The 24057-nt window shown below is 44.2% G+C and overlaps 1 protein-coding gene across 4 annotated transcripts in view; it reads left to right on the forward strand.

Moving 5' to 3' along the window:
* Nucleotides 1–24057, forward strand: part of col27a1b (collagen, type XXVII, alpha 1b) — a 141049-nt gene that overhangs the window by 8182 nt on the left and 108810 nt on the right. For all 4 annotated transcript variants that reach the window (XR_016496680.1, XR_016496681.1, XR_016496682.1 and 1 more), the window contains exons 2-3: nucleotides 4881–4951; nucleotides 19891–21281. Coding sequence is in view for 1 of the 4 variants with exons in the window: in XM_021606572.3 (XP_021462247.3) it covers nucleotides 4881–4951; nucleotides 19891–21281 (1462 nt within the window). In the remaining 3 variants the exon portion in view is untranslated. The remainder of the gene's footprint in view (nucleotides 1–4880; nucleotides 4952–19890; nucleotides 21282–24057) is intronic.

The raw sequence follows: 24057 nt of genomic DNA on the forward strand, positions 1-24057 counted from the left end.
ACCCTGGCGGAGTTCGTAAAAAAATCACAAAACAATGAATTCTTAAATCTCACTCTGCTGATTGGCTAGTTCAGTGAGTGGGTGGGGGAATACACAATTCATCAATGCATTATAAGCTCAGCAAAAAATTGAAACTCCCCTTTTCAGGACCCTGTCTTTCAAAGATAATTCGTAAAGATCCAAATAACTTCACAGATCTTCATTGCAAAGGGTTTAAATACTATTTCCCATGCTCGTTCAATGAACCATAAACAATTAATGAACATGCACCTGTGGAATGGTTGGTAAGACACTAACAGCTTACAGACGGTAGGCACTTAAGGTCACCGTTATGAAAACTTAGGACACTAAAGAGGCCTTTCTACTGACTCTGAAAAACACAAAAAGAAAGATTCCCAGGGTCCCCTGAACGCGCCTTAGGCATGTTGCAAGGAGGCATGAGGACTGCAGATGTGGACATGTCCGTACTGTGAGATGCCTAAGACAGCGCTACAGGGAGATAGGACGGACAGCTGATTGTCCTCACAGCGGCAGATCACGTGTAACAATACCTGCATAGGATCGGTACATCCGAACATCACACCTGCGGGCAGGTACAGGATGGCAACAGCAACTGCCCGAGTTACACCAGGAACGCACAATCTCTCCATCAGTGCTCAGACTGTCCGCAATAGGCTGAGAGAGGCTGGACTGAGGGCTTGTAGGCCTGTTGTAAACAACGTCGCCTATGGGCACAAACCCACCGTTGCTGGACCAGACAGGACTGGCAAAAGGTGCTCTTCACTGACGAGTTTTGTCTCACCAGGAGTGATGGTCGAATTCGCGTTTATCGTCAAAGGAATGAGCATTACACAGAGGGCTGTACTCTGGAGCGGGATCGATTTGAAGGTGAAGGGTCCGTCATGGTGATGTGTGTCACAGCATCATCGGACTGAGCTTGTTGTCATTGCAGACAATCTCAATGCTGTGTGTTCCAGGGAAGACATCCTCCTCCCTCATGTGCAGGCTTATCATGACATGACCGTCCTGACAATGCCACCAGCCATACTGTTTGTTCTGTGCGTGATTTCCTGCAAGACAGGAATGTCAGTGTTCTGCCATGGCCAGCGAAGAGCCCAGTTCTCAATCCCACTGAGCACATCTGGGACCTGTTGGAACGGAGGGTGAGGTCTAGGGCCATTCCCCCCAGAAATGTCCAGGAACTTGCAGGTGCCTTGGTGGAAGAGTGGGGTAAGATCTCACAGCAAGAACTGGCAAATCTAGTGCAGTCCATGAGGAGGAGATGCACTGCAGTACCTAATGCAGCTGGTGGCCACACCAGATACTGACTGTTACTTTTGATTTTGACCCCCGCTTTATTCAGGGACACATTAATCAATTTCTGTTAGTCACTTGTCTGTGGAACTTGATCAGTTTATGTCTCACTTGTTGAATCTTGTTATGTTCATACAAATATTTACACATGTTAAGTTTGCTGAAAACAAACACAGTTGACAGTGAGAGGACGTTTCTTTTTTGAGTTTTTTACATTCAAACTAGTTGTCACAACTCAGCAAACCTCAATGCCTTATATGCTTTTCTGCAAATATAAATGTTGAATGTAGTGTTAAAATATTGAATGAGGCAAAGGTGCAGAAAGCTGAGGATGTCGAAGTGACTATAGACGTAGTAAGTGTAATAAGCCTGTGGTCACTTGGTGACTTTCTGCTGTTATTGGGCGCTGGAGTAGCACTCAGTGTCTCCCTGCCTCCCTGGCTGCCTGGCTGGAATCTCCAGGCCTGCAGGTCATTGAGAGGCCTCACTCTGTAAGAGGAAACCGCAGAAGTCAATGAGTTTTTCAGATTGTGGACAAGTAGATGTGCCGTAACCACATACTGTAAAGCATTCTCATCCAGCTCAAGTACTCATTGCTGGTGAATACTGCATTGCTGGCGAAACCAAATACAGGCATAACATGCACTTTTACACTTTGGTCTTGATGGATTCCAAAACTTATCCAGGCTAACATCCAGGCTGAAAACTACTCAGTGACATTCCCAGTCCATCATTGAGACTCATCCTTTGGCCACATCCACTTTCCTTATCTTAAGTTTGAAGTACGTAGTCATGGTACTGAAAAACAAACTCACAGGATAATACAACCTCGTTATGTATGTGACGTCACTGTCTGACTCTGAACTGGAAGTGCTGACTGATGATTTAGTGTGTTGAGTTTCTTAGTGTTGATGTTTCCAGATGTTTGTCTCCCCCTGCCCTTTTCTTAATTTTCCCCTTATCTTTGCTTCCTTGATTTCTAAGAACCATAGGCGGGGGTAATGCAATACAAGCCATTGGAGGCCTTAGTCAGAGGCTGTGTCACAAAAATACATTTTCAAAATGTTGTTACATTACAGCCTTAATCTAAAATTAAGGAAATTGTTTTTTTGCCCTCATCCATCTACACTCAATACCCTAAAAAGAGAAAGCAAAAACAGTTTTTTAGTATTTTTGCAAATGTATAAAAAAAAATGAAATATCAAATTTGCGTAAGTATTCAGAGCATTTACTCAGTACTTTATTTAAGCACCTTTGGCAGTGATTACAGCCTCGAGTCTTCTTGGGTATGACGCTACAAGCTTGGCACACCTGTATTTGGGTAGTTTCTCCCATTCTTCTTTGCAAATCCTCTCAAGCTCTGTCAGGTTGGATGGGGACCATCACTGAACAGCAAGTTTCAGGTCTCTCCAGAGATGATCGATCAGGTTCAAGTCTGGCCTCTGGCTGGGCCACTGTAGATCATTCAGAGACTTGTCCCGAAGCCACTCCTGCATTGTCTTCCCTGTGTGCTTAGGGTTGTTGTCGAGTTGGTAGGTGAACATTCGCTCCAGTCTGAGGTCCTGAGTGCTCTGCAGCAGATTTTCATCAAGGATCTCTCTGTACTTTGCTTTGTTCATCTTTCCCTTGAACCTGACTAGTCTCCCAGTCTCTGCCTCTGAAAAACACCCCCACAGCATTATGCTGCCACCACCATGCTTCACCTTAGGCATGTTGCCAGGTTTCCTTCAGATGTGGCGCTTGGCATTCAGGCCAAAAAGTTCAATCTTGGTTTCATCAGACCAGCGAATCTTGTTTCTCATGGTCTGAGAGTCTTTTAAGTGCCTTTTGGCAAACTCCAAGTGGGCTGTCATGTGCCTTTTTCTGAGGAGTGGCTTCCATCTAACCACTCTACCATAAAGAACTGATTGGTGGAGTGCTGCAGAGATGGTTGTCCTTCTGGAAGTTTCTCCCATCTCGACAGAGGAACTCTGGAGCTCTGTTAGAGTGACCATCGGGTTCTTGGTCACCTCCCTGACTAAGGCCCTTCTCCTGCAATTCCTCGGTTTTCTCGGGCGGGACTTGGTGGTTTCAAACTTCTTCCATTTAAAAATGATGGAGGCCACTGTGGTCTTGAGGATCTTCAATACTGCAGACATTTTTTGGTATCCTTCCCCAGATCTGTGCCTCGACACAATCCTGTCTTGGAGCTCTACGTACAATTCTTACGACCTCTTGGCTTGGTTTTTGCTCTAACATGCAATTGTCAGCTGTTGGGCCGACAGGTAATGTCCAATCAACTGAATTTCCCACAGGTGGACTCCAATCAAGTTGTAGAACTTTTCAAGGATGATCAATGGAAACAGGATACACCTGAGATCAATTTTGAGTTTGATAGTAAAGGGTCTGAATACCTATGTAAATAAGGTTTATCTGTTTTGTTTTTTTATAAATGTGCAAAATGACTAAAAATCTGTTTTTGCTTTGTCATTGTGGGGTATTGTGTTTAGATTGATGAGAAAAAAAGTGAATTGAATCAATTTTAGAGTAAGGTTATAACGTAACAAAATGTGGAAAAAGTCAAGGGGTCTGAATACTTTCCGAATGCACTGTAGTGCACTACTTCTGACCAGAGTGTTCTGATCAAAAGTATTGCACTATATAGGGAATAGGGGCTCAGATGCAAAGCAGTCAGAGGGAGACTAAGGGGGAGCAGTACTCACCTAGCCCCCCCTGTGGGTCAGATTATCTGCCATGTGGATAGGAAAGTTCCCCAGTGACTTGAACCAGCTGGATGGGCTTTGGGTAGAAGCAGTACTTCTGATGCTAGTGCTGCTTATGCTGCTGCCTCCATGGGTTACTATACATGAGATCTGACTAGGAGCAATAATGTCATAAACCACATATTTACTACTTAGAAACTAAGGATGAAATGAGTGCAGAAATTAATTTTTAAACCTTTTACAAACCCTGTTATAACCTATACTCTATGGCAGTGGTGTAAAGTATTTAAGTAAAAATTATTAATTTTTTGTGGTATCTGTACTTTACATTGCTATTTATATTTTTGACAACTTTTACTTTTACTCCACTTCATTCCTAAAGAAAATAATGTACTTTTTACTCCATACATTTTCCCTGATACCCAAAAGTACTCGCTACATTTGGAATGCTTAGCAGGACAGGACAATTGTCTAATTCACACACTTATCAAGAGAACATCCCTGGTTATCCTTACTGCCTCTGATCTGGCAGACTCACTAAACACAAATGCTTCATTTGTAAATTGTGTCTGAGTGTTGAACTGTGTCCCTGGCTGTCCGTATATTTAAAAAACAAGAAAATTGTGTCGTCTGGTTTGACATTTTAAATTATTTATACTTTTACTTTTGATACTTAAGTATATTTAAACCCAAATACTATTAGACTTTTACTCAAGTAGCATTTTACTTTGTGATTTTCACTTTTACTTGAGTCATTTTCTTTTAAGGTATCTTTACTTTTACTCAAGTATGAAAATGAAGTACTTTTTCCACCACTTCCCTATGGATGAGTGTGTGTAACCATATTCTCTCTCTACCCCACAGGAGAACTCTGATACTCTGGACTATTCTCTATTGTACCTGTTTCCTGGGGCTAGCTCAAGCACACCCTGAAGGTGAGGTTTCATTATTTCATTCTGAAGTAAGGATTCAGAAATCCAATCATGTATTTTTATTGAGTTTTATTATAGCTGTACAGCAGAACATTGTATTGCGTATTGTCAGTGTCAAATTGGTACAGCCTAGTAAAAACACACTTGGAAAGTGCTGGGGCAAAACGTGTATGATTTACAGTAATGTAAAGGGGTGAAATGTGGACTGTAAAATGTATCATAACCCAGCTGAAACAGCTTTACTTCATTCAATCCTTCCATACAAACATAAGTCCTTTATCCTTTAACGTGTTTCGTGAAGTTGAGGATTAACTGTGACAGGGGTCTATCTATGTATCTATGTATCTATGTATCTATTTATCTATCTATCTATGCATCTATCTATGTATCTATGTATCTATGTATCTATGTATCTATGTATCTATGTATGTATCTATGTATCTATGTATGTATCTATCTATCTATCTATCTATCTATCTATCTATCTATCTATCTATCTATCTATCTATCTATCTATCTATCTATCTATCTATCTATCTATCTATCTATCTATCTGTCTGTCTGTCTGTCTGTCTGTCTGTCTGTCTGTCTGTCTGTCTGTCTGTCTGTCTGTCTGTCTGTCTGTCTGGCTGTCTGTCTGTCTGTCTGTCTGTCCAGAGGCTCAGCTGAACCATGTTTATTCTGAGAGAGGCAACAATCCTTTCTCCAACAGTAGTTGCTATCTCCTTTACTTCTTTTTGGTGTGGAAGTGAAGAGATTGTGGAGACAAAACGCTCTCTGTTCTATTGTGGGAGTGGGAGATGTGTACTGAAGATTCTACGGGGATTGCATCTTCTGAATCTTCTGATATCCTTCCCTCTTCTGTCTCTGATGCAACGGCTGCGTTTACTGTGGAACTCTGCCAAGATGTTCTAATAAAGGATGTTTGTGAAGATCTGGATGTAATAGGGTCAAACCTAGAGTTTTGGCATTCACTGTCCCCCTTCCTATAACAGACTACTTACTCCTATTATGTTATTACATTTCATCTTGTATCTAGCAGACTGTAAAATAATCTCTCAGAACCATTATACAGATAATTGTAAGCTACAGTATCATATTCTGCTGATGAAGTAAGTTTTTGTTCTTGTCTTCAAGTTCAGCTTCAGTTTGATGTCCTTTCCATGTGTAGGGAGGTCTGTCCAGTGATCATGCCCTCCCTGCCTCCCACTTGCCTGCACATAGAAATGTCACAAATGCCACCCTACTCCCTATATAGTGCACCACTACGGGCCCTGGTCAAAAGTAGTGCTTCACATAGGGAATAGGTTGTCATTTGGGACGCTGCATAATGTACAGCCCACCCCCTTCCTTCCCCCCTAACATGACTTATGGCTCAACAGCCCTTAGGAATCATAGCTGCAGTGTCTTGTACTGTTCTGTATTTCCTCTCTATTGTAGCACTATAATTCAACTCAGTGTTTAGTTGACTGTTGCCCACATTTGTTTTGCATTAGCCAAGGGGAAGTTGTACTTTCACATCTGAAGCCATGTACTGTAGTCTTTATGTGGGTCACAAAGAGAATTAATCGTTTCAACCACCTTACTTCAACCTGGTGCAGAGAGTTAAACATTTTGTTTGGGAGACAGATACAGAGATGGGGAGATTGATGAGAAAGATATATCACAGAAAGTGATTGGCATAAACAGCAGTCAAACTACTCCCTCCAGGGACAATGTGTGGTTTAGGGGCGGCAGCGCTACCTCTAGACCAAGCTGCAGAAACAGGGGGTTGTTTTAATGCTGATCTAAGAAGTTTTAAACACCAGATTCAGACTTTATTGGCCTCAAACAGCATGGTACAACCACTGTACCTGGTGGTAACCAGATGGCTTATTACGGTACCATATTTCAGCTACATTACTGCATGTTAGACAGAGATGATGGAGAGATGATTTGTATAAAGCAATACACCATTTACTGTAGGTGAGCCATACACCGTTAAAAGTGTTTTGTAACACTACAACTAGTGGCAACTGAGCTGCCACCAATGTTAAGGAGACAAAACCTTAACTTTGCTAGTTGTTAAAACTCATAATCCTGAAATGTTCTGGAACATGACATGGTGTTGTAACACCACTTAATCAAGAGTTGTGCAATACCTTCCCAGAGATTGGGAAAGCTACTGGAAAATGTTGAAAACACTATTATGGTGTTTCAAATCCTGTCCAGTGCAGAATTACATCCCTTCTTCTGGAGTTTTCAAATACTGTAAATGGGAGTCCCTTCTCTTATTTCGTATTCCCCGCTCTTATATGGTGTGTCACGCCGTGTGTGTTGATAAACTCCTCATTGGTAACACCAAAAGGTCAAAGGTTAAGTATTATTCTCAAATAAAAGACACCAGAAAAGATCGCTCTATGAAAATGCAAATGAATAAGATTGTCCAGGAGAATAATGAATGAGTACATGACTTTTTCAAGACCTGATTTTAATGCATCAAATGCTTTATTTTTTCTTTGCAAATTATCCAATGACAACAAAACATTAACAGGTCTTTCACATGGTATATTGATAAAGTAAGACAGTTCTAAGATCCGTAAGGTATTTATCATATTCTTCAAAATCAAGAGAATATGACAGTGGAGACTGCTGAGGGGAGGACGGCTCATAATAATGGCTGGAGCGGAGTAAATGGAATGGCATCAAACCATGTGTTTGATACCATTCCACTGATTCCGCTCCAGCCATTACCACGAGCCCGTCTTCCCCAATTATGGTGCCACCAACCTCCTGTGATGACAGAGTACCACAGTATGAGTCATAATACCCATAACACCTAGCGGTAAAACAAGAAAAAATGGATCCAATTGTTTTTCCACCATTCATTTTCCCAACAGGGGATTTAAGTAACACTTAAAATAAGGGCTGCGTTTTGTGTAGGCTTACCCTGTCGTGACATTTTGATAACCGTGTAAATCTCTCTAGGACAAGCTAACTTTTCTCAATATATTCAGCTGTATTTCCCCCCTAGAAACGAAATGCTAATTAGCTGCTAATGTGGCTATCATAATGAACTACAAATGCCATGATGATCTGGACGAGACTGCCAAATCGAGGCAAAGGTTAGAATCCCTGGATTATCTATCTAATGTCAGCTAAATTTAGTAATGAATACATTGGCTACATTTCTTTAACCCTCCTGCTGTGTTCCGGTCGAATTGGACCGAAGTTTTCTCTCTAAAAAAATGTAGTTCATTTTATCTGATTGTCATAAGGTTCCATGACTTTGTCCACACAGGGCATCTGAACACACAAAATACATTTGGATGATTTTCATTACATTTTGGGTGTTTTATTTAACTTTTGTACACATGTGGTGTTCCCGGTCAAAAATGGCCGGTCATTAGAAATGAATGGGTGAGACTGCAATTAGTGTATAGAATTGAGTTCAGCCACATGCCCATTTATCAGATGGACACACTTCCTTTCCCAGACCCCCACACGCATGTGTGTTTGAACACACACACACACACACACACACACACACACACACACACACACACACACACACACACACACACACACAAACACACACACACACACACACACACACACACACACACACACACACACACACACACACACACACACACACACACACACACACACACACACACACACACACACACCTCACTCCACTTATTGGCTTCCATGGCAACCCCCACAGGAACCTTTCCCCAATAGAATCTTTCCCCCACTGGAAACACACCTGTTGGCATTCTCACAAACATTGTTTCAATAATATATAGAACTTTTCTTGCAGCTCTGGTATATTAAGCTTTTTTGAGGCCTTGCTCACAATTCATTCTGTGGCAGCACAATGACCAAACAATATACTGATTGTGAGGCTCTTGATCATATCTTTGATCATGACACTGGTGAGGAGGAGAGAGTCCTTGTTACAGTTTGACACAAAGTAGCCTGTGATAAATAGCACAAAATGTTTAATCTGAGCATATGTTATAGCCAAAATAATCCATACATTGTGCTTTTTTTAAACTCAAAAACGAGTTGTATGAGCTCAGGTCAATGAGGCCTACAGGCCATATATAGCAAACAGAAGAAACATTTTTGTAATGTTAAAAATAAATTATGTTGATAAAAATATCTAACACAACATTAGGTGATAATACTGTATATGTATTATTATGGATTCATAATCAGCTATAATGGGGTGGTCATTTTGGACCGTGAACACAGAATACATTAACATGAAACAAACACAACAGGAGGGTTAAATTCACAATTTTGTGAACTGTCTCGTGCAAGTTTTAAATGGACACAATACCTGTGAGCAAAGGTGTCAGCTAGAGATGACGTGCAGGAGCTTGCAGGGATTTGCAGTCTTGCATGATGTCTACTTTGATGCTAATTCGCTTCTTCTTTTTTTATCTGAGAATAAATAGAGTCGAATATATTGACAAAAGTCACCTTGTCCGAGAGAGATTTATCAAAGGTTATCAAAACGCGACGCCAGGGAATGCCTACACGAAACATCAGCCCTTATTTGAAGTGTTTCTAAAATTCCCTATGGGAAAAATTAAAGATGGAAAAACTATTAGAACCATTTCCCTACTGCTCCAGAGAGGAAAGCAAGTCACAGTTATTGTCCCCATTCGCATGGTGCGGAGAGCATGCTTCCTCTGGCCGGCAGTAATAATAAAAAATAAAAAAATAGAAACAATTACACTTCTCTTTCACCTACACAACATTCCTCAACCTCTTCTCCACCCAACCCGACAGACAACACATACTGTATGGATCTGCCAGAAGGCAAGTATCCATTCTCTCCAAAAAATCTCACTCCCACTGGGCCAGAATCATCTTTTTCATCATCAGGATGAGGCTCAAGCTCGGCGGTCTTCACCGCACCTGCCAGTTAATTCATCCTCACTCTCGTCACTTTCAATTTCCTTTTGTATCTCTTCCAAAACCTCTGTGTGATCCACCACTCCATATTCACTCAACATTTTCCACTTTTCAATTTTTTTTCTTGTCTGCCATCTTACACCCACCTCGTGGCCCAAGAGGAGGTGCCTGCAAACATGCCTGTTTTTATACTTGACAATAGAGTTTTCTAGTAGAGGGTTCATCCGCCTTCATGCCCGAGACTGGGGGAATTCTGAACAGTACAACAGAACAATGTTTGAAGTTCATATTTTAATAAAAACATTTGTTTTCTGATATGGGGGCCCAGGCTTTAGCTCAATGGGATTAACAAGTTCCTCACATGGAACGTGTGCTTGAATGGGTAACATTACAAAATGTGTCATCTTACTGCCCCAGAAGTCACAGATTAAATAAACTTTCCCACTTCTTCTCTGTCTTCTCCTGTTTCTAATCTGTGTAAATAATGAATAGGAAAAGTAAAGGTGGAATACCACAAAAATATTCTCCATAGGCCCTGTAGATGGGTTAGCTGACAACGTCACGGAAACGATACGCACGATTCAATGGGGCAGAAGTTTGTTAATTGTTGTGATTGTGGATGGCCAGATAGCTAAACATCAATGACAAGAAACTGCCACTTGGGAAATCGGGACTCGTTTCTGCTAGTTTCATCTTTTTCTTGATACCATATTTTGTTTAGAGTTATTTTGACTGATTTCGCTAGCTAGCTAACCAACAACTGTAACGATATAGTGTATTTGATAGACCACAAGTGCTCATTGTGCAAATGTCTTTATGTTTTCAATAAACATTGGAGACAAAATATAGTTTACATGTTGTCAACAATCGAAGTCAATCCCGTCTGTTTTGCCCCATAGTTGCACGCACATTGGTTTTATTGCTAAACAACCAACCCATCTATTTAGACTTGAGAGAAGTTAAAGTATTCAGCGAAAAAAATATTGACTTAAGTCCATGGTCATGTAACAATGGTAGTTCAGTTCAACCGTTGATTCCTGAAGACTGTCTGAGTGGAAGTCAGTGTCGTGACAAGCAGATACAAATCCACCTTGTCACACAAATATCAGATGCCCACATTATGTATGTTACCTCATGCTACTTCTGCTATAACTTACATAGCCCTAAACATTTGGATTGTAACGTCATTTTAACCTCACAATGGGCCTGACAACTGTAGTAGCTCTATACTGCTCTACCAAGCAAAAAGACAGTAACTGCTCATGATGTGGAACTGAGAAAAATGGCTTTTATTTACCTTGGTTTCACAGTAACTTTATACAGTTACTGCTAACATGACCCCCATTTTCCCCAAAACACAATAAAATAGAGGCAGGATACTTGTCCACATGATTAAGCATGCATTTAATGTAGGAAAAATTACATTAACTCATTTTCGACCAGTGAGCAGTTACTGCCTTTTTGCTTGGTATGGCAGTATAATTAGTGTCATTGTCTACCCTAGGAAAAGTATTCAGTTCCCAGTGTCTTCTTTAGGACTTGTTTGGTGAATCATGGGTTACTCTGTCATTTGTAACAAGTTTCAGTAAATTATTTTCGGTAGCATTTCTATGTTGAAGATTTAAAAATAATTTGGTGCATTTTCCCCCGTATTCCATCCAGTTGGCTTAATGTTTTAAATATATTACACTTGATCTTTCTTGAATAAGTTCCTCCATTTTTTTTGTTTTTCCTCTAACTTATTCTGTGCCTCTATGGCACAGTTTTTATTACCATCTATCTGCATTGTTAGACCTTCTATTTCCTTTGTTAATATGAACTCTTTTGACCTAAATTGCTTTTGTTTCAAAGATGAGCATCGAATTTCATGGCCTCTAAAGGCACATTTAAAAGTGTCCCATACAATAAAGGGATCTGCTGTACCTATGTTATGTTAGAAGAAGCACGTTATAAATTATTCTGTCCCAGTTAAAAACATGTTATCATCCAATAGGCTTGGATTAAATTTCCAATATCCTCTCCCATGTGGAAATTCTGTAAGAGTAATGTATTTGCCAGTTATTTGATGGTCCGACCGCATTATGTCCCCTATCATCACTTTTTAAACTTTTGGTGCCAGCGAGAATGGAATAAGAACGTTGTCAAGACGACTAGCTTGATTGAGCCTCCACCATGTATATTTCACTAGATCCAGATATTTAAGCCTCCATATACCCACTAGATCCAATATATCCATCTTCTTTATGTTAACAAGTTGTGGAAAAATACTGGATGACAGCTCTGTCTCTTGATCACTGGAAACTCATGTGCAAACTGTAATAGCCTACAATAAGTTGTAAAATATTGATTGAAAATTATCATCATTCAATCTTTAGGCTATAAAACCATTTGCATTTATAAACAATTTGATTGAATGTGTTTTGATGTTGCTTTTTAGGTGCACTGAAACCGCAAATGTTTTCCACAACACTCTCTTACAAACACCATTATTCCGATTGAAGAACAAGTGGATGTTTCAGAGCACATCCATTCTGTTTTCAAACACATTCTGTGTATCAAACACCCTCCAAAACACCAGATCTCAGCTTAGGTGCATTACTTCCCATGGTTTTATTTCACAACGAGGGTGTTTTGAGTCATGCTATTTTAACAGTGTAGAGCCCTCAATCTCAACTCTGGACCTTGAAGCTAGTTCCACTGTGTTTTTTCATTGTACCCCTCTGATCAGGGACTGATTTAGACCTAGGACACCAGGGGAGTGCATTAGTTATCAGGTAGAACAGAAAACCAGCAGGCTACGGACCTCGTAGGGTAAGAGCTGAATACCCCTGGTGTAGAGACTGGACTGGACTGTATCTGGTTTATCTCCTATCAGCTATTTAAACCCAAGTGAGGTGTGACAATGTTGTAACAAGTGTTGAAAGTTTTTCTACAACAACTCATCTGATTTATTATAAACTTTCTGGACCATTTGATCTCCTCTAAGTAAAGCTGCTTTTAAAAAATGTATTTCTTACTAGCAGAGGCGGCACTAGCCTAGCGGCTAAAGCGTTGGGCCAGTAACCGAAAGGTCGCTGGTTCAAATAGCCAAGCCGACAAGGTGAAAAAAAAAAACTAAACAAGCTGTTATTGGCAGAAAGGCTTGGAGCTCTCTTTCTTATTAGTCTATACATTAATTTAACGCCTGGTGATGTCACCAGGTAGGCCAAAACTCCATCCCACAAAAACAGGCAGAAATTTCTGGTGGTGTTTTCAAACAGCTCTTACACTAAATGTCAGGTGCGTGAATGAGGACCCAAAAGCGAATTAACAAAACAGAGTTTCTTTAATGACGAAACACACGTAGGCTCAGATGGACAGGCAGATTCCGACAGGACAGGACAAGGTTAGATGAACAGGCAGATTCCGACAGGACAGGACAAGGTTGCAGCAAACACGACGATAGTCTGGTTCAGGCATGAGAAACACAAACGAGAATCCGACAAAGACAGAAGCAGAAACAGAGAGAGATATAGAGACCTAATCAGAGGGAAAAAGGGAACAGGTGGGAAAAGGGGTGAACGAGGTAGTTAGAGAAGACAAGGAACAGCTGGGGGAAAGAGGGGAAGAAAAGGTAACCTAATACGACCAGCAGAGGGAGACAGGGTGAAGAGAAAGAACAGGAACAGGACACAACATGACAATACATGACAGTACCCCCCCACTCACCGAGCACCTCCTGGCGCACTCGAGGAGGAAACCTGGCGGCAACGGAGGAAATCATCGATCAGCGAACGGTCCAGCACGTCCCGAGAGGGAACCCAACTCCTTTCCTCAGGACCGTACCCCTCCCAATCCACTAGGTACTGGTGACCACGGCCCCGAGGACGCATGTCCAAAATCTTACGGACCCTGTAGATAGGTGCGCCCTCGACAAGGATGGGGGGGGGGGGGGGGGGGAGACGAGCGGGGGCGCGAAGAACGGGCTTAACACAGGAGACAAGGAAGACCGGGTGGACGCGACGAAGATATCGCGGAAGAAGAAGTCGCACTGCGACAGGATTAATGATCTGAGAAATACGGAACGGATCAATGAACCGCGGGGTCAACTTGCGAGAAGCCGTCTTAAGGGGAAGGTTCTGAGTGGAGAGCCAAACTCTCTGACCGCGACAATATCTAGGACTCTTAGTTCTACGCTTATTAGCAGCTCTCACAGTCTGCGCCCTATAACGGCAAAGTGCAGACCTGACCCTCTTCCAGGTGCGCTCGCAACGTTGGACAAAAGCCTGAGCGGAGGGGACGCTGGACTCGGCAAACTGAGATGAGAACAGCGGAGGCTGGTACCCGAGGCTACTCTGAAAAGGAGATAGCCCGGTCGCAGACGAAGGAAGCGAGTTGTGGGCGTATTCTGCCCAGGGGAGCTGTTCTGACCAAGACGCAGGGTTACGAAAAGAAAGACTGCGTAAGATGCGACCAATAGTCTGATTGGCCCGTTCTGCTTGACCGTTAGACTGGGGGTGAAAGCCGGAAGAGAAAGAGAAAGCCGGAAGCCCCAATCAAACGGCAAAACTCCCTCCAAAATTGAGACGTGAATTGCGGACCTCTGTCCGAAACGACGTCTGACGGAAGGCCATGAATTCTGAAAACATTCTCGATGATGATTTGTGCCGTCTCTTTAGCAGAAGGAAGCTTAGCAAGGGGAATAAAATGAACCGCCTTAGAGAACCTATCGACAACCGTAAGAATAACAGTCTTCCCCGCTGACGAAGGCAGTCCGGTGACAAAATCTAAGGCGATGTGAGACCACGGTCGAGAGGGAATGGGAAGCGGCCTGAGACGGCCGGCAGGAGGGGAGTTACCGGACTTAGTCTGCGCGCAGACCGAACAAGCAGCCACGAAACGACGCGTGTCATGCTCCCGGGTGGGCCACCAAAAACGCTGGCGAATGGAAGCAAGCGTACCCCGAACGCCAGGGTGGCCGGCTAACTTGGCAGAGTGAGCCCACTGAAGAACGGCCAGACGAGTAGGAACGGGAACGAAAAGAAGGTTCCTAGGACAAGCGCGCGGCGACGGAGTGTGAGTGAGTGCTTGCTTTACCTGCCTCTCAATTCCCCAGACAGTCAACCCGACAACACGCCCCTCAGGGACGTGGAGGCTACTGAAGAACTGAAGAGACGAGATAAAGCATCAGGCTTGGTGTTCTTAGAGCCCGGACGATAAGAAATCACGAACTCGAAACGAGCGAAAAACAGCGCCCAACGAGCCTGACGCGCATTAAGTCGTTTGGCAGAACGGATGTACTCAAGGTTCCTATGGTCAGTCCAAACGACAAAAGGAACGGTCGCCCCCTCCAACCACTGTCGCCATTCGCCTAGGGCTAAGCGGATGGCGAGCAGTTCGCGGTTTCCCACATCATAGTTACGTTCCGACGGCGACAGGCGATGAGAAAAATACGCGCAAGGGTGGACCTTGTCGTCAGAGAGGGAGCGCTGAGAAAGAATGGCTCCCACGCCCACCTCTGACGCGTCAACCTCGACAACGAACTGTCTAGAGACGTCAGGTGTAACAAGGATAGGTGCGGATGTAAAACGATTCTTGAGGAGATCAAAAGCTCCCTGGGCGGAAACGGACCACTTAAAGCACGTCTTGACAGAAGTAAGGGCTGTGAGAGGAGCTGCCACCTGACCGAAATTACGGATGAAACGACGATAGAAGTTCGCGAAGCCGAGAAAGCGCTGCAGCTCGACGCGTGACTTAGGGACGGGCCAATCAATGACAGCTTGGACCTTAGCGGGATCCATCTTAATGCCTTCAGCGGAAATAACAGAACCGAGAAATGTGACGGAGGAGGCATGAAGCGTGCACTTCTCAGCCTTCACAAAAAGACAATTCTCTAAAAGGCGCTGGAGGACACGTCGAACGTGCTGAACATGAATCTGGAGTGACGGTGAAAAAATCAGGATATCGTCAAGGTAAACGAAAACAAAGATGTTCAGCATGTCTCTCAGGACGTCATTGACTAATGCCTGAAAGACAGCTGGAGCGTTAGCGAGGCCGAAAGGAAGAACCCGGTATTCAAAGTGCCCTAACGGAGTGTTAAATGCCGTCTTCCACTCGTCCCCCTCCCTGATGCGCACGAGATGGTAAGCGTTACGAAGGTCCAACTTAGTGAAAAACCTGGCTCCCTGCAGGATCTCGAAGGCTGAAGACATAAGAGGAAGCGGATAACGATTCTTCACTGTTATGTCATTCAGCCCTCGATAATCTATGCAGGGGCGCAGAGACCCGTCCTTCTTCTTGACAAAAAAAACCCCCGCTCCGGCGGGAGAGGAGGAGGGGACTATGGTACCGGCGTCAAGAGCTACAGACAAATAATCTTCGAGAGCCTTACGTTCGGAAGCCGACAGAGAGTATAGTCTACCCCGGGGGGGAGTGGTTCCCGGAAGGAGATCAACACTACAATCATACGACCGGTGTGGAGGAAGAGAGGTGGCCCTGGACCGACTGAACACCGTGCGCAGATCGTGATATTCCTCCGGCACCCCTGTCAAATCACCAGGCTCCTCCTGTGAAGAAGAGACAGAGGAAACAGGAGGGATAGCAGACATTAAACATTTCACATGACAAGAGACGTTCCAGGAGAGGATAGAATTACTAGACCAATTAATAGAAGGATTATGACAAACTAGCCAGGGATGGCCCAAAACAACAGGTGTAAAAGGTGAACGAAAAATTAAAAAAGAAATGGTTTCGCTATGATTACCAGAGACAGTGAGGGTTAAAGGTAGCGTCTCACGCTGAATCCTGGGGAGAGGACTACCATCCAAGGCGAACAAGGCCGTGGGCTCCCTTAACTGTCTGAGAGGAATGTCATGTTCCCGAGCCCAGGTCTCGTCCATAAAACAGCCCTCCGCCCCAGAGTCTATCAAGGCACTGCAGGAAGCTGACGAACCGGTCCAGCGTAGATGGACCGACAAGGTAGTGCAGGATCTTGAAGGAGAGACAGGAGTAGTAGCGCTCACCAGTAGCCCTCCGCTTACTGATGAGCTCTGGCTTTTACTGGACATGAAGTGACAAAATGACCAGCGGAACCGCAATAGAGACAGAGGCGGTTGGTGATTCTCCGTTCCCTCTCTTTAGTCGAGATGCGGATACCTCCCAGCTGCATAGGCTCAGCACCCGAGCCGGCAGAGGAAGATGGTAGTGATGCGGAGAGGGGGGCAACGGAGAACGCGAGCTCCTTTCCACGAGCTCGGTGACGAAGATCAACCCGTCGCTCTATGCGAATAGCGAGTTCAATCAAGGAATCCACGCTGGAAGGAACCTCCCGGGAGAGAATCTCATCCTTTACCTCTGCGCGGAGACCCTCCAGAAAACGAGCGAGCAAAGCCGGCTCGTTCCAGTCACTGGAGGCAGCAAGAGTGCGAAACTCAATAGAGTAGTCTGTTATGGATCGATTACCTTGACATAGGGAAGACAGGACCCTGGAAGCCTCCTCCCCAAAAACAGATCGATCAAAAACCCGTATCATCTCCTCCTTAAAGTCCTGATACTGGTTAGTACACTCAGCCCTTGCCTCCCAGATTGCCGTGCCCCACTCACGAGCCCGTCCAGTAAGGAGAGATATGACGTAGGCGATACGAGCAGTGCTCCTGGAGTAAGTGTTGGGCTGGAGAGAAAACACAATATCACACTGGGTGAGGAACAAGCGGCATTCAGTGGGCTCCCCAGAGTAACACGGCGGGTTATTGATTCTGGGCTCCGGAGATTCGAAAGCCCTGGAAGTGGCCGGTGGATCGAGGCGGAGATGGTGAACCTGTTCTGTGAGGTTGGAGACTTGGGTGGCCAGGGTCTCAACGGCATGTCGAGCAGCAGACAATTCCTGCTCGTGTCTGCCTAGCATCGCTCCCTGGATCTCGACGGCTGAGTGGAGAGGATCCGAAGTCGCTGGGTCCATTCTTGGTCGGATTCTTCTGTCATGTGCGTGAATGAGGACCCAAAAGCGAATTAACAAAACAGAGTTTCTTTAATGACGAAACACACGTAGGCTCAGATGGACAGGCAGATTCCGACAGGACAGGACAAGGTTAGATGAACAGGCAGATTCCGACAGGACAGGACAAGGTTGCAGCAAACACGACGATAGTCTGGTTCAGGCATGAGAAACACAAACGAGAATCCGACAAAGACAGAAGCAGAAACAGAGAGAGATATAGAGACCTAATCAGAGGGAAAAAGGGAACAGGTGGGAAAAGGGGTGAACGAGGTAGTTAGAGAAGACAAGGAACAGCTGGGGGAAAGAGGGGAAGAAAAGGTAACCTAATACGACCAGCAGAGGGAGACAGGGTGAAGAGAAAGAACAGGAACAGGACACAACATGACAATACATGACACTAAAAGGGCATTATCATAATTTCACAGTATTATTCCTATCTCATAGTATGGAAATATATACAGTACCAGTCAAAAGTTTTGACACACCTACACATTCCAAAATTTTTTTTTTTTTTTAATTATTTTCTGCTTTGTAGAATAATAGTGAAGACATCAAAACTATGAAATAACACATGGAATAATGTAGTAACCAAAAAGTGTTAAACAAATCAAAATATGTTTTATATTTGAGATTCTTCAAAGTAGCCACACTTTGCCTTGATGACAGCTTTGCACACTGTTGGCATTCCCTCAACCAGCTTCACCTGGAATCTTTTCCAACAGTCTTGAAGGAGTTCCCACATACGTTGAGCACTTGTTGGCTGCTTTTGCTTCACTCTGCGGTCCAATTCATCCCAAACCATCTCAATTGGGTTGAGGTTGGGTGATTGTAGAGGCCAGGTCATTTGATGCAGCATTCCTTCACTCTCTTTCTTGGTGAGATAGCCTTTACACAGCCCGGAGGTGTGTTGGGTCATTGTCCTTTTGAAAAACAAATGTTAGCCCCACAAGTGCAAACCAGATGGGATTGCGTATCGATGCAGAATTCTGTGGTAGCCATGCTGGTTAAGAATGTCTTGAATTCTAAATAAATCACAGACCATGTCATCAGCAAAGCACCACCAATCACACCTCCTCCATCATGCTTCACATAGGGAACCACACATGCAGAGATCATCTGTTCACCTACTCTGCGTCTCACAAAGACACGGCGGTTGGAACCAAAAATCTCATATTTGGACTCATCAGACCAGAGGACACATTTTCACTGGTCTAATGTCCTACCTTGTCACAACAGAACTGATTGGCCCAAATGCATTAAGAAGGAAAGAAATTCCACAAATTAACTTTGGCCAAGACTACTGCAGCTGTACTTGAATACAATGAACACTGTCCACGAGGCATCAGAAAGGCATTCTCTTTTTTTTTCTTTTAGTGCATGAGTGATGTCTGGTATCAGAAAATTAATGCATTGTTCACAGTAAAACTATGCTTCTCAGATTTTCACTGCATATTCACTGTTGATTTGCTTAAAGTGCGCCATGATTGATGGACCATATTGCTGACTTTGACAACATTTGAATGCCACTACTGAACACGTTGTGTTACAACACGTTGTTTACATTTTGCAACTCAGAAGAGGCTCTCAGAAATCCTGTAAAGATGGCTGAACGTCAAGTCCACATCACTAATAAGCACTTCTTCTTTAGTGAGGGCATACAGAAAAGACAAACATCATGATAAATACCATGCCATCTTGCTGTCACATCACACCTTTGCAACCAGTAATCTGACATCATCGTCTTTGTGTCTATAACATGCCTGTTTTGGAACACTTTTTAACTCTATTGAAATTCCATTCTCTGTCTAGACTGTCTGAATATGTTTTGCACTCCTACTGTATGAGATAGGGTCATTGTGTGATCTGTGGTGTGTTTCTTCTGGTTCTCTGTAGATATATGACATTGTGTGATTTGTCGGATGGTGTGTTTCTTCTGCTTGTCTATAGATGTAGACATGGTGGGATTTCTGTGATCTGTGTGTCTCTGTCCTCTTTCTCTGTAGATATGGCCATTGTGTGATGTGTCTGATGGTGTGTTTCCTCTGGTTCTCTGTAGATGTGGATGTCTTACAGCAGCTGGGGCTCACAGGGACAAGGAGCGGAGGGGGTTCATCGTCCTCAGGGGCCCGTGCTGCTCCCCAGGGGGTCATCCCCTTTAAGTCTGGGGTCATCCTCACTCAGCGGGCCCGGGTCCAGGCCCCCCTGTCTTCCATCCTCTCCACTGCCTCCTATCCCACCACCAACCTCTCTCTGATCCTCAGCCTGAGCTCCCACCGCATCAACAGCGCCTTCCTCTTCACCGTCCTGTCCAAGAGGAAGAGACTGCAGCTGGGGGTCCAGTTCATCCCGGGGAAGGTCCTGGTCTACGTTGGCCAGAAGGACTTTGTCCATTTTGACTATGACGTTCACAACGGCCTGTGGCACAGCCTGGCCCTGGACATCCGAGGCCAGAGGGTCTCGTTATATACTTCTTGTGGGAAGACTAGTGTACATGCAGATCTGCATTCTAAAAAAGAAGAGGCCCTGGATCCCGAGGGCTCTTTCCTCTTGGGTAAGATGGCCCAGAACTCAGTGCAGTTTGAGGGTGCCATTTGCCAGTTTGATATTTACCCCTCTGCCAAGGCAGCTCATAACTATTGTAAGTACATAAAGAAACACTGCAGGGAGGCCGACACCTACAGGCCTGTAAATCTCCCACCCCTGCTACCTCTGATCCCCTCAAACCCAAACTTTACTGTCACCCTCAACACTCCTCTGCTGTCGACTGAGGTAACCAGGAAAGTCCAGAGTCCTAGTCTGGTCTTGACTGGGGACAGAACCCGGACTAAGCTTGTTGTCCCGACCAGCCGCCCCACAGTGGCGCCAACCCTCTCTGTGCGTGAGAGTTTTGTCACACCAAAGTCGGGAACTATGTCCCTGTCCCTTCCTGCGACTGTCGCCCCGACAATGGCCAGGCCAGGATTAGAGCACCCCTTAATGGCCAAGACTCACACTGTTACTGTACCCCTCAGGACCAGCGGAACACAAACATCCCCAAAGCCAACATCCCGTGGCGACAGCAGTGCTAAAAAGAGCATGGCGGTGGAACCTGATGTTAAAACCCCAAAGCCCATAGGGAGCAGATTGGCTGCTGCACCAACCCTTTCCGTCACCACCCGGCCACTAAAGAGGAAGCCAGACCTCCAAACCACGGCAGCATCCAAACAAGGCTCTTCTTCAAACTCAAACACCTCCATCCTCTACATCCAGAGAAAGCAGCTGACCGTGCTAGCTGCAAAGAAACCTGAGCCCAGAGTGACCAGTGTGGAGGCTGTCAGACCCACCTTGTTTATCTCTGTCACTCCGCCTGCCACGGATGGCTTCCAAACCTGGGACCTGGAACCGACCCAGTTCTCACTGCTGGCTGGGCCGGGACCACCTGGACTAAAGGGAGAACCGGGACCAGCGGTAAGAACACATTTTTAAATAGAGATGTGTGTCACAGGAGGTTGGCGGAAACTTAATTGGGGAGAACATGCTTGTGGTAATGACTGGAGCGGAATCATTGGAATGGTATCAAATACATCAAACACATGGTTTCCAGGTGTTTGATGCAATTCCATTTGTTCCGTTCTGGATGTTATTATGAGCCGTTGTCCCCTCAGCAGCCTCCACTGGTGTGTGTATGTACAGTATGTATATATTCAATGTACAGGAGGGACTCCTAACCTGCCTGGCATGTGTGGCAGCAGGCTGATGTTTTAAACTCCTGCTATATTTCACACTGAGCTTTGGGAGCTGTTCTGTACTGTTCTGCCCCTAATCCCTTCTCCACCCATTACGTTAAACAAGCAGGGAGCTTGATGCTAAGTCGCTCTGTGGATGGCGAGGCGGTAGGGGGTTGGGTGGGTGGAGTAGGTTCGGCCCTCTTAAAAAGTCCCTGACACGAAGTCCTTCCATGGGTTACAGACATAGAAGTGCCTCCCCCCCCCCGAGCCCTGTCTGTATGGTGTCATTTTTAATAGTTAACCGTATTTCAGTTTTGCATCTGTTCAGTTTATTGGAACACATTGCATAGGCTTCATCTACAGTATCTCTTTTTTTAAATGTATTCTTCTATCTAGGAATTCAGCAGGAGCTCAGCAAAATGTGTCCTACCCTATAGCCTGTTCGCTATCGCCCCCCTTATCAAGTATAAACGGCTTGTGGGCCGGTGCTAGCTACTCTTCAGAGTGTTGCTTGCTAATGTGAGATTTCCTTTTTAGCGAGATGGGTAGAAATAGTCGGGTCCACAGAAGTGCCCCGCCAGCCAGTGGTCTGTGTGTCTGAACTGAGGGCCTGACGCCGGGGTGAGAGATTCCTCCCAGAAGGGTGTGTGACTGTAGGAAGAATGGAGACCTTTAGAACAGGTTCAAAGGTCATGGTGGATGAAGCACCTCGGAGCATTTGAAAGCTTCGGAACCCACCATGCATTGCATGAAGTGCTAATATGAAGGGCAAGGAATGCTTGGCTTGATGGTTGGGATTGGAATGGGATTTGTTGAGTGTGTTAAAATGACGATTCTGGTCCATTTTGTTGAGTTAAACCTGTGTTGGGATTAGAAGCCTGTAGTGGAGGTTATGGTGGAGGTTTTTAAGGTGAAGTGTCTTGGGAAGTGTCTTTCTCGTCTTGGGAAATCAATGAAAATTATAAATGGATTTCCAAGAAAGCAAACTCACATTGTATTAAGAAATTACCTTTTTATGACTCATGTCAGATGTTTGAACAGCTTTCAAAACTATAACAAGCATGACTGTCCAGCTCGTAACAGACCATTGATAGCTCATAGCGTGTAGGTCATTTGTTCTTGTTGGAACCTTGCAATGTTATGGTGCCCAGATGTGATTGCAGGCTTGAGGCTTTACTTGTTTTGAAAGATCTCATGAAATGTGAGTTATCAGTCATTTCAGACACTTCTTGGCCTTCACCATGTGTTTCAGATGTTTTCATGTATTAATATTGTGGCGTCAAGATCCAAAGCGACCAAAAATATTCTCACAATGTTTTATGTTGATGTAGTAGATGATAACACTTGCTTGTGCTACTATGTCAATGTCTTCCCTTAGCTCTGTCCAAAGCTAAATCAAATATTGATCTCAGACCTTTTCAGACCATTCATTGTACTTAAAGTATGGCATAGCTCATTTTTGGAGATATATATATATATATATATATATATATATATATATATATAATGAATGTTACTTGTTATATTGAATACATGTACGCACATTATGCAGGCCCTGCTGTGAAGAAATTCACTAGCCTGGGGTACTGATGACATTTACCCACATTTTCCATTGTTAACTGTGGCCCAAAGAGCCTTGCTCGTGCTTCTGCAGTGAGGGCATCCACACTGCTATGTACGTCATAGCCACCTAAGGCTGTGAGAAACATGCTTATTGGAGAGCTAGCTGATGCAGAGCTGGATCCATCCTCCTCATGCTTGGTCAAGGTTGATATTACCAGGATCTAGGCCTAGTGTGTGTCTCCTCTTCTGGCATGATAATGTGTAAGAATGCCTTTCAAGTTCCACTGCTTTGAAACACAGGTCCGTTTTCCTAGGTTTACACCAGCTGGAATAACTCTGTGATTTAGAACGGACAAATCCCACAACTACAATTTGTTTCTATTCACGTCAGTAGAATTATAGAGTAGACATTCTTCATAGCAGTGCAATTCTACAAATTTTGATAGAACTGTCGCCAATCTTCGTTTGAGGGCCTTGCTCACGTGTGAGTTTGTGACCGCCAGTCTGACTATTGTAGTCTTCAAACACTGTTGAACCCCACTGCGGTGCAAGCTTGGCATCTGTGAGGCTACACATGGGTCCTGGCATAGCCCACAATGGTCTTTGATATATTCAAGCTGTCAGTGTCATTTCAACTGTGGACCACACCAGAGCATAAACAGTCTTCTTTCAGCACTCTAGTCCAGCAGTACTCTTCAAGAACAGGTCTCCTCAATGGGTACTTACAGGCTTGTTCGATAGAGACTTGTTTCTATATCTGTTTAAAGAAGTCTTAGTAGTAGTCTTGTGGTGCATTTTCAGACTCAGCTCCAACTCCGAAAAAAAGCCCCCCCCCAAAAAAGTTAGTAGAAGTTAGTCTTAGTAGGGTAGTTAAAATGTCCAAATATCAACAATTCTGTGAAATATCAAGCATTCTCCGGGGCAAGTGTTATATGTACACCATTAAGTTCCTA

Source organism: Oncorhynchus mykiss, chromosome 6 (genome assembly GCF_057628025.1).
Source record: "Oncorhynchus mykiss isolate SJ-2025 chromosome 6, ASM5762802v1, whole genome shotgun sequence".
In the NCBI taxonomy this organism is placed as follows: Eukaryota; Metazoa; Chordata; class Actinopteri; order Salmoniformes; family Salmonidae; genus Oncorhynchus; species Oncorhynchus mykiss.